The sequence below is a fragment of the Micromys minutus genome (assembly GCF_963924665.1).
Source record: "Micromys minutus genome assembly, chromosome: 4".
Taxonomy (NCBI): Eukaryota; Metazoa; Chordata; class Mammalia; order Rodentia; family Muridae; genus Micromys; species Micromys minutus.
Genome location: NC_137973.1, coordinates 39,747,693 through 39,762,441, shown reverse-complemented (window position 1 = coordinate 39,762,441; position 14,749 = coordinate 39,747,693). Strand labels below are relative to the sequence as shown.

At 45.0% G+C, this 14,749-nt stretch overlaps 1 protein-coding gene across 2 annotated transcripts in view; it reads right to left on the bottom strand.

The window, feature by feature from the left end:
- Positions 1-2,330: 2,330 nt before the first annotated feature.
- Positions 2,331-14,749, bottom strand: part of KCND3 (potassium voltage-gated channel subfamily D member 3) — a gene marked incomplete at both ends in the record, with an annotated part of 204,757 nt that continues 192,338 nt past the window's right edge. The window contains 6 exons of one of the 2 annotated variants that reach the window (XM_080916556.1): positions 2,331-2,532; positions 3,194-3,441; positions 4,514-4,570; positions 6,003-6,092; positions 6,408-6,509; positions 12,991-13,153. In XM_080916556.1, coding sequence (XP_080772682.1) covers positions 2,331-2,532; positions 3,194-3,441; positions 4,514-4,570; positions 6,003-6,092; positions 6,408-6,509; positions 12,991-13,153 — 862 coding nt within the window. The remainder of the gene's footprint in view (positions 2,533-3,193; positions 3,442-4,513; positions 4,571-6,002; positions 6,093-6,407; positions 6,510-12,990; positions 13,154-14,749) is intronic. The other variant, XM_080916557.1, reaches the window with a different exon arrangement.

The window sequence follows — 14,749 nt, the reverse complement described above, 5'->3', positions numbered from 1 at the left end:
TAGAAATAACACAAGCATTTAGTTCGCTGAAGTCAATAAAGATTGGAGTCAGTTTTTAAACTATATTTCTTTTCATGAGAGCTATAATATGCTGTGTTGGCGCACTGTCCAAGTGACTTGGAGATCTGCGGTTGAAGTGGTCATTACTCTAACTTTCTAATGACTTGTTCTGAAACAGAATGGTGGTTTGTATGAGAATTCAAGTGTTCCTTTTAAACTCTGGATCTTTATTCCACTCAGTTCTTAGGACTTATCATGCACCTAGACATTCCTTTGTTTCATGATCCATTCTTTGAAAAGGAAGATCCTTTTCTACTGTTTAGCCTACCTGCTAAAATTGGGTCTAGCTTGGCTCTATGCTGTGGCTGCTAAAATATATGTATGATGTTACTAGATTGGAGGAACCACTCCATTTCTATGATAAGGGGAAATTCTGAGGCCAGATCTAAGAGAAAGGACTGTCAGGGGCCACTGAGGATGAAGACAGGGAGACAAACATGGAAGGAAGGGCCCCTTTCTTCCACCCTTCTAGCCACTTTCTGGTTTGGTACCACCTGAAAACAGCTGGGCTCCTCTGCATACAGGGTCACTGGAGCTGGAACCAGGAAGCCCTGTGAGTGTCTTCAGGTTGCTGGCTAGTTAAAACTCATCTAGATGGCTGTAGTGGGCAGAGAGTTTTCAGACATGCAAATGAACAGCTTATGTTTATTTTAAACAGCTGTAGAATGGATAAGACCTTCCTAAGCAGCTCATGTGCCTCAGATCCCAGGCTTCAGAGACTAACCCTGAGGCTCACTTGCTCTGCTGTTAAGTGGTGAAAATGATTAGGAAGATTCCAGAAACACTGTTCCCAGGACCACTCTCCTGCAAATAAGTTGAACAAACATACCCACATTTTCAAGAAGTACTCTCCACTCCCTCATTTGTGTGGAGGTCATCAGTGGTCCTACACATCAACTATCTTCAGAGATGAGGGCTCAGACCTCAAGGCATCTTCCAGAGCAGGCAATGATCATCTAGAACCCCTTGCTTGCTTTCTTGCTTTGGAATATCCTTCATGAGGTACACAGGCTTAACCTTCACAGCTTCTGGGTAGGAACTGCCTTGGGCGGTTGGCCAGGGTCTCCTCCCATCCTCCTCACTTGAAGATGCTCATGGAGTCTCTTGACAGAGCTCCGCATGGGCTTCATGGTGGATCCTAAAGGAGGGCACATAGCAAGGTGCTCCAGACTGTCGCAGTTTCTTGGTGCTTCTGTGTTCATTGGGGCACAGCAGAAACAACTGCTTTCTGAGGTTGCAGATTTCATTTTCAAGACCCAGTGTGGTAAATGTGACCACCACCCCCGCCAAAATTGCAAAGATAAGTGGTTCCAATCAAAAGGGAAGCACCTCTGTTCATAATATAGACTTACCTCACCCTTAAACCCAGCCCACTTGGCTTCCTTTCTTTTCTGTATTTGCAATTACTTGGCCTGACTCCAGGCACAAGTCTTCAGTACTTGGCAGTGACAGAGAAGGATTTACTGTCCATGGTGAGACAGATGGTTGGACACAAACAGCCAAGGTGAAGCAGATAGGTACAGAGACAAAGGAGATGGACCAACAGAGCAAAAGGTTTGCTGTGTGGTTGCTTGACAGTTCTGTGCAGGTCAGCTGGGCAGTGAGGGCCTGGCTAAGGTGACCTCACTTATCCAGGGAATGGGGGAGAGAACTCAGCAGTAACTGACTTTGAGCCTAAAAGCTTTTGCTATAAAAGAAGAAAAATAAAAACCAACCTCACAAAATGCATTGTTTTGGTTTAAAGGTGTTGGGTTCATGGAGAAAAACATTTCACAAAAATCCATTGATGATTTTGTTTTCCACCTTTTCCCATGAATAAATATTATCCATTAAGATCCTTGAAAAAGGTGCTTAAATACACAGTGTTATATTTTCTTCCTGTTTGCATGTGACGACTCGGCCTCTGGTCTGCTCTTCATCTTGTGTTTTCCTCACTGGGGTCTCCAGAAACAACTGTTATTTGGTCTGAGGTACCCCCACCAGGCCATGTCCAGGCAAGCAGCCTGCACTCCCTAATGGCCAATCCCCTGCCCACCCCCTCCCTTCCTCTGGCCCCAGTAAGATGCAATGTTACAGGGCTGTGTCCACTCCAGCAGGGGGATTCTTGGGTACCCTTTGCTGTTTCCTTTCTCTTTCAGGCACAAGTCTTAGTGCTAGGGGTGCAATGTGGCTGGCAGAAATAGTGGGAGGGAGTGGTCCCAGTGGCCACCCACCAACATGCCAGCCCCCTTTACTCCCCACTATTCCCTCAGGCCCTCTGTCCAGTGTTTTCACAAGGCAGAGACCTTGACAACGTTGCTGGTTATGGAAGGAATGTTCGTGTTGGTGCCTGGGCTGGCAGGGGATGGCCGGCTTTCTCCCTCTGGGGTTAGAGCTGGGGGGGTGGGGATGCTGATGATGGCTGTTGTAATCTGGGATGTTTTGCAGTTTGGTCTCAGTCCGTCGTCTGCTTTCAAATTAAGGCTGGAGCGACTGGGATAGAGAAAAGTGAGTTGATGATGGTTCTTGCTTGTGGGCTCCCAAATCTCCCTTGATGCCCTGAATTAGTTCTGCTCTCTGCTTATCAAGGAGCTCAATGACCCTTGATCTCAGCTTTTGATTGCCATTCTAACTACTATTAACAATTACTAAATCATGCAGATAGTACTTATTCCCACCCCAATGGACTTATCACTTGTGATGTTGTGACATTTACTTATCCTGAATTCTCTCTAACTTATTTGGAAGTGATGGGGAATGGCTTAAATATAAACAGAGATGAGAAGGAAAAGTCAGCTTGTGATTCATATTCAGCTTGGGATCAGCCGTACATGTCACACAGCTGAGAAAAGTATTTTCTTAAGAAAATGATCATAGTCTATCTTTTCAAGTTTTGAATTCTTTTCGAGTTTCCCCCTACGACTTAAACCCATTTTTGACCTATACTGCTACAATATCATCCTACACCCTATGGAGACCATTGGATTAACTTTAATGCAGGAGAAGGTAAGTGGGGGGAGGAAAGCATAGGGGACCCATGCAGTAGATAAGGGGAACCACTAGGGGATGCCCGAGGTTCTAATGCTGAGATTGTTTAATTCTGGAAATGGAATGACTCAAGACTTTGGGGGTAGCAGGAATGGAAGCCACCCACCTGGTGGTAAGGGAGGGCTGCTCACTGCCCTGGATGTGGATCGTGCTGAGCTCTTGCATGCTGCGCAGGCGGGTGGCTGGCAGGTTAGAGTTGGGCAGGTGTGTGGTCTTCTTGCTACGACGGGAGCAGCAGGTGGTAGTGAGGCCCGAGTGGCTGGACAGAGAAGGACTTCTGGTGGATGGATAGTTCTGCATTGAGCTCTCCATGCAGTTCTGCTCAAACATCTGCTCATCAATAAACTCGTGGTTCTGTGGGAGGAAGGAGAGAAAGTGAAAAAGAAGAAAGAAGAAAGGACAGAGCTCCAGTCTCTGTATGGCTGCCTGTCTGCTTGGGGCCTTTCAGGAAGGATGCCAGATGCCTGGATTACAGGTAAATGTTTGGGAGGGTTTCATTTCCATAGGTGTCAATGTCACAAGAATCAAATTGGCTTTCCTGGCCATTAGATTGGGCAGGGAAATAGTTGTTAAATTATCATGTTTCACATACTCCATCTTTAGCTTTGAGATGAAGGGGCACAGAGAGACCCTGTGGCATCATCAGAGCTGGAATCAATCTTTTTTCAGTATGCTCTGAAGCCACTGAGTATAAGTTTTCTGGTTTATTTTCACACATCTGGTGACTTTTATAGGTGTGACATATGTTTGTAAATGTTTTGGACCATTCATAGAATTGGAGAAACATTGCTCTTGAATCCAAAGGGGTCATATTGCCAGGGATAAGAGTTCTTTTAATTTTTTTCTTTTCCTTTAGTTATAGCATATGGATCCTAAACTACCTGGTGGTACAGGATTCTCTAGGTCAAGTTTAAGCACAGGGAAAGAATGTTAGCAGTGTTTTTACCGTAGGCTGTGAACATGGCTTGTAGCTAAACCCAGGACAATTTGAAAATGGCTGTGTGGCCAATGTGATTAAAACTGTGTGGCACTGGCAGTGAGGCTAGGACTCAGAATGAGGAGAAAGAGAAGTGTAAGAACAGAGTTAAGAGTCCTCTGGCAGCCAATATCAGGAGTTCCCAGGAAACATGGAGGTAGCATAGAGCTATGTGGCACTTGGGCATTCCAGAGGGAACAAACCTTGAAACTGAATCCCACTGTCCCCTCTTAACCCCTGGAGAGGTCAAAGGAAAGAATGGGAGAGGAAATTGGGTAGTTTGGGTGCAAAACCACTGGGAGCTTGAGCTGGTACTGGGTGTGACAGCAGAGATAGCATAAGCCCAGGAAGAATCAGTTGCACATGCAGAAAACCAGGCTAGGGTTAAGCAGAGTAGATCCACAGACTCAAGATTCAGAGGGAAGAACAAATGAATTTATAAAGTTATACCTTGATGGTGGAGGTTCGTACAGATAACAGGGGATCATCCACAAGATAGGATAACCCCTACAGGACAACATGCCAACAGAAGATAGAAACACCATTGATTGTACATTCCAGCATTCCAGTTTTGACATCCAATTGCTCAATCCCAGCATTCCACCCTCCAAGTTCAACATTCCAGTCCTTGTTCCCAGCATTCTGCTTCTTTTGTCCCAACATTTTACCCCTTGGTTCCAACAAGAGCCTGCTTAACCCAACATTCACTCTTCCCCTATCAACATTCTTTTCTCCTATCCCAACATTCCATCCCTGGATCCTTCATTCCTTCCCTAAAATCTGGCATTCCAATATCCCATCCCTACAATCAATCCAGCATTCTCTCAGATTCAGCATTCCACCCCTCCAACCCCAGCATTCCATCCCTTAAATCCCCAATGCCAACATTCCAGCCCTTTAAACCCCAAGGTTTTTACCCATGTCCTTTAAATGTATACATTCCACCCAGCACATGCAACTTGGAATGGGCAGTGGGGTCTGCGCCTATCCCATTGGCAAGCTCAGTTATCTCGGGAGAACTTCCAGTATGCATAGATGGTTTTTGACCATAGATGCTGGGACCTGAGTTTGCACAGCACTTTCCATTTGGAAGATCTCACTGGGTTTCAATTGTCATCCATGGTATCCATTTTTGGCTCTGAGTAAGGGGCATCTAGCATCTGGGAGGCCAGGTTATGGACTACTAGGAATTAAGAAGTTCCTTTTCAGAGTGTGCTGAGCCCTGACTCTAGGCTCTGGGGAACTGCTGGAAAGGAACAGGGAAGGGACGTTCACTTCAGCTTTTCTATTCTGACTTCTCCCACTCTACTGTTTCTAGCACCTTTTGCCAAGGGTTCAGGGTGGGCCCTACTGCCCTTCCTTTGAGGCTGTCAATGAGGCACAAGCAACATTCGCATTCCAGCCATGGCACCCTAAGCCATGATCCTCTTTAGCAATTGGCCTTTCACAATCCGGACTCCGTACAAAACTGCAAAGTTACTAAGTGGGGTTGGAACTGATAAACTCTTGGCTAAAGAATATATATACTGCTCACTTCATTAATGTAGGTACAAAAGGGACCCATGGATTGCATCAACCCAGCTACAGGGGTAGGACAAAAAATCTACCCTGTGACTCAGCTTGAGTCTCTTAGGGTGATGTCCATTAGAACTGAGGAATGAAAAACAAAGCTCTTAGTCCTCAGTAATCAAGACACATGCTGGTGTTATAGGGGAGTACGTAGGCTATGGGAGTGGCTTCTTCTCTAGAGCTGTAGGGCACAGCTGATCTCTCACTCTGGAGACCTTGCCCCATGCTTTGGAGTTTCCATCCTGGGGGCTGAGAGACTATGGTTTTGGATGGGAAGGGGACACATAAACTATCTGGTCTAGGATGATAATGTGCATACACCCTGGGAGGTCAGGGACGAGGCAGGAGGGGACAGTAGGCTGGAACTCACAGTGGTCTTTTCTAAGCAGTGTAGCAGGTGGTGATGCTGGCTCTCGATGAGTGAGGTGGTCTTGCCCATATGCTGCTCTTCTGGAGTGCCCTAGTGAGAAAAAAAAAAGACCAAGTATAAAGCTGATGTCTTCTCTCCAGCCTCTCCATTTTTTCATAGAACGTAGAAATGCATGGGGAAAATCTTGATAAGCCATACTAGGGCTTATCACCACAAAACATACTGGTCTTGGGCTAGGGGCCCTTGTCAGTGATATTTTATGGGAGAAGTATGTTGGGGGAACATTTAGAAACATGTCTCCACCAGAGTTTAGATTGAAGGTTTCTGGTGAGTTCTGGTATGTGTGGATGAGAAAACATGCCTATTCCTATTTTATCTCCTCTGCCAGGTCTTCTGGGCACTTACCGTCAGCTCCAGGGCTTCATTGAGGAGCCCATTGCGCTTGCTGTGCAGGTAGGCATTGGAGCTTCCTGTTTTGGCCACACGGATCCTGGCAAGGCGGGCTTTCTGTGATTGGTAGGCAATAAGAGACAATAAGATACAAGAAGAACAAGCCTGGCAGAACCTGTGACAGCAGCAGCTCACTAAGCTGCCCCCCCACTGTCTGATAAGGGAAAATGAATTCCTGTGTCCCTGCCTTCTGCATCTCTATATAGACGCTAGAATGGATGTGAGACCTGTGCACCCACTTTTTCAATTTATCTATGATCAGGACTCTAGGAATCTTCACAAACATTCAGCCTGGGTAGAGTCTTGGTGAAAGGAACACCACAGTTCCAGGTTCTCTCTCCTGAAGCTTTCATGACTTTTTCCACCCAGTATTTCATAATGGCTTATGCCATTCAACTATCTCCCATTCCTAATGAGACTGCAGGGTACCCAGAGGACAGTGTGTGCTAGCTGTCCTGATTCTCTCCTGGGTTCCAGTGTGGTTGGTTCCCCTACATGCTTTAGGTTCCCATATAATAATTATGAAACAAGTGGAGAGAGCAATGGTACCAGCAATGCCTCTTAACTGTCCTGTCTGTTTCTCCCTGGCACACACCATCAGGGCAGCACACCTACTTGTCTTACTACTGTTTTCCTCCTGGGGTAGAATGTAAGCTCTCGAAGGCAGGTGGTTTGCCTTCTTTGTTACCAGGAGGCTCTGGATCTTTTTAAAGTTAAGAAGTGTATTTATAAGTGCATGACTGACTTCAGAGGTTATTAGTAGATACATTAATGGATGTCTATGCTGTGCACAGGAGTAAGAAGGATGTACTATACATAGAAGTGGCCTGGTGCGTATGTGCAGAAAGGAGCACATTTCAGTACATCACTTTAGCTTTACCTACCACGACTGGAACTCTCCCTGGGAAAGCCCTCAGTAAACAATCCCTCTGCCCCCCTAACCCATAGAGGGGCTGATAGCATCTCAGGCCAAGTTTATCTAGCTTGCTGAGGGAATGGGAAAGACTGGGTGTATGATATATGATCGCTGCTCTTTTTTGTTCTTCTAATGACCATTAGCCATGACAACAGTATAGCAGAGAGAGAGAAAGAGAGAGAGAGAGAGAGAGAGAGAGAGAGAGAGAGAGAGAGAGAGAGAGAGAGAGAGAGAGAAAGAGAGAGTGAGTGAGAGAACACCATATATCTAGTCCGGGACTGGAGGAAAGTACTTGGGCTTAAAGCACATAACATGGTCTCTGTAAATCTAGAATCAGCTCTAAGACAGTGCTGTAAGATGAAGAGCCCACAAGATTTGTAGTCCTAATCTGGAGTGGAAGATCCTCTTCCTGCCTCTGGGTGACATCCAATTTGAACCCGGACTCTGAAAGAAGTAGTCTGGGAATTTGTGGCAATTTTCATTCCTTGTTATCCTCTACCAGCTACCCTGCCCAGTATCCTCTACCAGCTAACTTGCCCAGTATCCTCTACCAGCTAACTTGCCTGGGTTGATTCACATGCTAAGAGGAGGCCATGGACTGTTAAGAGAATCACAAAGGATGTGTTACATTCCCTGTTTCGTGGGAACTCTCCCATTGGTCAGTATCTCCTCGCAGGGACAAGTCAACCCTTTCCCCTGGTCTTTGAATGTGGAAAAGGGGATAGAACTTATGTTTCAAAGGTCTTCCTATAAATCAAAGATGTCTGCTCCTTTACATGGAGAGAATGAAGAAGAAGACATGCAGAAGAAAGGCCAGGGAGCTGCTCCTGTCACTTCCCATCTCTGAGAACAATTCATTTAGCCATCCATTCATTTATTCATTCAGTCATTCATTTCGTGGCATTCAGTCATCCATACATTTATTCATTCAATCATTCATTTCATGGCTAGGATGAGTCTGCCTAGTAACCCTGCTGCTGCCATAGAATGGTAGATATTTATAGTCAAGTGAGTTTCTTACAGTTTATGGAGTTGTTTGCTGTCACTTTGGGGGAAGGCTAGGTATTGAGGGCTGCATATGGAAATCCAATTGTGTAAAGCTCATTTTAGCCTTATATAATCAGATTGCCACTTACAGCCAGACCTTTCTCATGTGTAGGCTCTGTCTTTATTACTTTCCGGAGATGAAAGGTTCTCCTGTCCTCCTCTGTGGCACTTCTTTTAATCTTATCTCACTCTGGATTCTATTAAAGTAGAAGATTGTCACATCAAACACACCGTATCATTTAATCATTCCGAAGCGGGATACAGAGGTTTGAAGTATGTTTGCAGAATGGTATCCTTCCATGTAAAACTTAGTAGTGCTCTCTGCTTGGTTTTGTGTTCCCGACAGTCAGAGACATGGGCTTATGCATATTCTTTTATTGTCAGCATCCAGTGCGGGCTCAACATTGAGCAGTAGTTCAAGCAAAGCTGTGGTAGCTAAAGAAGGAAGAGTAAGCAGAGTTGGCCTGAAGTCTATGCTTGTAAACATACAGTAAACGGACCCAGTCTTTGTGTGAATTGGTCAGCTTCTACTCTCCTCCATGGCCATAAGGACACTATGAAAGATAAGAGAATGTAGAGGCCATGTGGGCTATTTTGAAGGGCAAGCAATTAACAATGAACTGATTTATTTACAAAAATGGAGTGTATGAGGGGGAGCCACACAGTCAAGGAAAGGGAGTGAACTAGAAAGGATTCAGCTCATGTCTTCTAACCAGGACGCCAAATACAGCATCTTCCTCACAGCATCCCTCTCCTTCTCCAAGTTCCCCTCCTTTCCAGTATGTTTCTAACAGGAAGCTGCATCTTCAACAGGTACAAATGGAACTTTGGGGTTGGAAGAGAGAGATCCGGTACAACACTGTCAATCCTGGACATAACCAGGCATCACTGCTGATCAAGGTCATCCGGTGACCCTGGAGGAACCTGTCACAACTGAGACTTCCTAGCTGGTAGCTGGCAGGGACATCTCTGTATATCTTGCCCTGAGAGGTTCAAAAGGAAGATAAGGGAGAAATGGAAACACAGGCAGCTGTACACTTAGACATTTATCAGAGAGGCATTGAGACATGTTGATATAAACTTGAACACGTGAATGCTCACTGCTCTTATTTGTAATATCTGGAAACCATTGCTATCTTAAATGTTCTTCAATAGACAACCATCTAATGGAACACTACTGTGGGAGAAAATTGAGAGTACAATTTTGGCGAATGAATTTTAAATTAAAAAAATTTTTTTAAAGAAAGAATTCAAATATTTTGAATGATGTAGCCCATGTTGGCTTTGAAATTACAATTCTCCCATTTTAGCCTCCTGAGTATCTGGAATTACAGGCCTGTACCACTAGACTTGGACTAAGGGATTAGTGATCTAATTTGAATTATTCTCTGGGAATAACATGGACCAAAAAGGCCAATTCTTGAAGGTTACCTGTTGTATGAATACACATATGCAGCTCTTTTGAAATGAAAGCATTTTACAGGTAGAGATCACACAAATAATTCCCAGGAACAAAGGAAGAGCAGGAGTGTGGTTATAAAAGCCACAGGTTCTCAGTCATGCTGCTTCTGGGTCTGCAGAAACCTACATGGATGAAGAAACTGAAACACACACACACACACACACACACACACACACACACACACACCCCACCACCACCACCACCAAGAACAAAAACACAACCCAAACCAAAAAAACCCCTGGACAAGTCTAAAGAAGAGAAATAGGTGAGGCTCCTTCATACCCTTGTGTACTGTATAGTTTATAAATTGTTACCAAACTGTAGACAAAACTGGCCGATATGGTACTGGGTGTGTGTGTGTGGGGGGGTGTAGTTAAAAAAGAGCATTTTCTTGCCATGAACATGGCCCTAGGTTGAATCCTCAGCACAACAAAAGTAAAAATGTAAGAAAAACTAAAACAATCTCTTCTGAAACCAAAGAATGTGAGTAGACCTAGGGCAGATGGAAGCTTTTCTAGCTATCCCAAGTGTCTTTGCTGGACAGCGCTGGCTCATCTCTAGTAGTCTTGGACCATAGAAGACAGTCCCTATGGGTAGCTGTGCTGCATTACTTTCTCTTGGAGCCTTTATCTACCAGGCACTTGGGCAGGAGCTTACTTTTATGCCCTTGCATCTCCCAGAATCGTGGTCGGGGCTAAGAACTATCATTAGCTTCTCTACCCTCCTCCCTGTCCTGTCTTTCCACTTCCACTGAGTCCCCTGAGCTGGCCTTGCCTTGGCTCACCATGACAGATTGAGTGCTGGGAGCAGGTAGTATTGTTTTTTCCTCTCACAGGAAGTGACAGAACTGTGCAACCTTGAGGAGAAACAGTATCCAGGCTAGGTGAGAGTGCTGTAAATATTTACTTATTTCAAAGGCTAGAGAAAGGGCTTGGGGAGGGCTCTTCTTGAGTAGTTTAGAGGAGGAAAAAAGCCAGAGTTAGCCCTGCCGGACTTTAATCACACACCATAAGCTTTATACAGTCTGAGGGAAACATTCCATCTTAGACTCTTTGGGGATGAGCTTTTTTGAGAGGTAGGAATGGTGCGTGCAGGGAGGGAAAGGTGGCTCCAGAGCACAGCTACCTCTGGAGGGGCTCTCACTATTGAAGCTGGCACTTCTGTGAGCCCTAGCAGCCCTTCAAAAATCCAGTGTCTGTGCTTGCTGGGGATTTGGAGGGGCAATGGCAGCATGTGTCACAGAATTTCCTGGCCCTGCGGTCAGTCTTTCTTTGCCCCTTTATTTAGAACTGTGTGATAGATTTAGTAATTGTTCACATTTAGCGGCCTCCCTGAGTAGGGAAAGGTAAGACTTCCATTTCAGGAGTGTCTGGGAGTAGGGAGACCTTGACCTTGGGTGAAGAGATAGAAGGTAGATGCTGTAGGGGACAGAGGCCCTCAGAAGAAAGACTTTATGCCTGGCAAAATCAGACCAGGCATGGGTACAGGGGACAGGAACGGAAGGAGGAGGTGACACAATGACACACAAGAGGTCCTTTTAGGGACAGGCTTAGTATATGATTATATTATTCATTGTGTGTTTTGTCATGTGTAGTTGTGTGTAAATTGTTATGCAACCATTGTTTCAGAGTTAGCTTAAACGTGTGGCTTTTTATAACTTTGTTATTGTCAGTATGCACAGACCTGTTCTGAGGGTCTAGATTCTTTGGTACAGTAGTAATTCCTGGATAGCAGGAATTACTCCTGTCAGTGGGAGCAAACAGTCTAGGCCTGTCACATGGAAGGTACTTACATAAATGACTGCAGAAGGGAAGGGATGGAAGAAAGAATAAAATTCAGAGAGCAAAATCCTTGTCTCTAAGCTCATTTTCCAATAAGGTGTCCTTCTGCCCTTTGTACGGAGACAGACCTCTGTGTACACAGAGACACAGGGCATGACCTCCAGAGCCTTAGACAATTAGAGTATCTTTTCATCCCAGATCTAAAGGAAAGTAGACACTTCCCCTCAGATATCCCTGATCATCTAGTCTTTTCCAACTTGACTGAACTTAGAATCACACAGGAGACTGGTGAGGTACACTCTGGGAGTATCTATGTTGTCTAGAGAGAGACCAATTTTAATGTGAATGATGCTGTCATATGGGCTGTGAGCTCAAATTAAAAAAAAAAAAGAAGGCAGAAAAGAAAGAGAGTGGAGCACTGGCATTTCCCTCCTCTCTGTCACCTGTCCATCAAGAGATGATGAACAATCTTCATCATGTGCTCCCACTGTTGCCATGATGTTTGAGGGCCAAGCAGAAAGACTAATCCTTCTGAAACTGTGAGCCAAATAGTCATTCTTCTTTTAATTGTATATGACAGGTATTTGTCACAGCAAGGCAAATAACACAGGATCCTTGTTATGAAGGAAGCATCTCTGGATGATGCCTTGGGATTGTGGTGTGGCTCTGCTGTCCCAGAGAGAAGCCTGAAGGCCAAAAGAGAAGGGTTTCTGAGCACAGCAGCCTGCAGGCATCTAGCTCTGTATGGGCAGACAGTGGTATTTCACTTACCTGACTTCTAACCGCAGACTTGGCAGAACCCAGAGGTTTGCCCAGGCCTGATGCTGACTCTCTAGCCATCAACTGAGTTCTGTGACTTGCATGGCACCCTGGTACTTACTAACATCTGATGTTCCACTTGACCTAGAACTCAGTGGCCAGTCTTTTCTCCTTTTACACTATTCATTTTTTTCTTCTCTGCACATTTATTTTTGTCACTTGGTTTTGTATAGGGCCCTCAACAGGATATTAAAATGACATTTTGTTTCCTGGTAAGCTCTTGGGTAGGACAAGAAGGAGCCAGGAGCTGCTTGGCAGCCATGACTGGGGTATAGAAATGGGGCTATGGGTCAGTTCAACTGACTACTTAAAAGGTGGGCAATCAGGTTCTGTCAATACCTGAGGGTTTGTTGCATTCTATAGCAGCAGACTGGGCTAACTGAGGACATTGGTGGGCAGGAGGACACGACACTGCCTCATCTTTCCGAGCCAGAGGAAGTCTATGCAGGAATCCTCCAAAGAATCTAGGCCTGGCAAGGCTGCCTGACTCCCCACCCTGTTTCTAAGGCTTACCTTTTGTGCCCTGCGCTTATCTGCTCTCTGGTTCTGATGGTAGATCCTGCTAAAGTTGGAGACTATCACGGGGACTGGCAGAGCGATGACCAGGACACCGCTCAGGGAGCAGATGGAGCCAAATATCTTCCCTGCGATTGTCTTAGGCACCATGTCTCCATATCTGTAAGAGAGAGGGAGAGGGGTGGGCACAAGAGAGAGGATGTAAGTAAGGGGCCATGTGGGAGACCAGTGGGGCTTCTCAGCCAATCACTTGCTTGCTCGCACACTCATTTATATATTCATTTAGTCATTAGTGTGCCACAGTAGCTACACAAGAGTAAGGGCTACAATCTCAAAGTGAGCAAAAGAAGCAAACCCCTTATGTTCACAGAGCTGACTTTCTAGAAGGAAGGCTATACACAAGTAAGTGATCATATGACAAAGCTCTGTGAGAAAAAGGTAACCAGACCTAGAAGACAAACATTACATGTTCTTACTCATATGTGGATTTTAGCATCAAGATTTAGACTTGTAATTAACTTGGAGTATCTGTAGAATGCAGAAACCCAGAAAGGAACCATTGGTGATAAAGGAAAGAAAGATCTTAAGGGAGGGAGGATAGTGGAACAGGAGTGATAGGAAAGGGAAAGGGGAAATAACAGGGGAGGAGGCTTAACAGGGGAGAGGGATAGGAGGGAGGACAAGGAGTGGTGGGGAGGGATGACCAACTGCAAGGATGTTTGAGAAAGCTATATAGCAACCTACTATTTTATAACCATGTATATCATACACACACACACACACACACACACACACACATATATATATATATATACCATACAAAGAAGTTTAATTATAGTTATTATGCACAGGAATCAATGCTTCTCCAAGAAGCTTTAGGTTGCCAAATAAAAAGCCCAGTGATACCTCCCCTTGAGTTGTCAGTCAAAGGTGTCCCGGAGACCCCTAAAACCTATTACCTCTGCTCTTCGTTGGCCACCAGAACTTGTTAAGACTCTATTGCTAAAGACACCAGAAACACTGATCCTAGGGTATGGAGAAATCAATCAAGTTGGTACTGACCAGGAAGCTTCCTTCCTCTGGCTAGTTTTCACAGCATTAGAAAGTGCTATATGGGATTCTGGGGTTGGGGGATGTCAACAACAGTCTTACCCAGCTGTGAACCCTGTAAACTGCAACAATGGAAAGAAATGCCAAGAATGACAAAGCAGAATAAATGTTATGAGGCAACCAAGAACCTTTGCTTAGGCTTAGGGCCTGATCCACAGGAGTCTCCACCCCTAAATGAGGAGCTATAAACATTTGATGGCTTTTAGTAGGGAGGAACCGGCAGCTTTCTCTGAAGATATGGCTCCTGGGAAGTCAAACACAATCCAGGGGTGGCTCCAAGTGGATGAAAGGTCAGAGACATTTCTTTGTGAGTAGATGGTGGTTGATATGGAAACATACAGCTGTTCAAGATCAGAGATTACTGTGCCATGCTCTGCCACCTAAATCATAATTGTGTCCCTAGGCTCAAGGATAATCATAGATGAGGGGACAAAACAATAAGACCCAGAGGTTGGGGCGACTGAATCTAAAGAGTGTTGTCTGGTCATGATAGAATGGAAGTGCTCATGAACTCACAGTAGCTGTGTTTGCTTCCACAAGATCAAGCCAGTGAACACTTCAGAAAGAAGTGAGAAGTACTTCAAGAGTCCCCAAAGCTGACTTAGGAGATATGGACATTTGATGGCTTTTGGAGAAGGAGGAATAG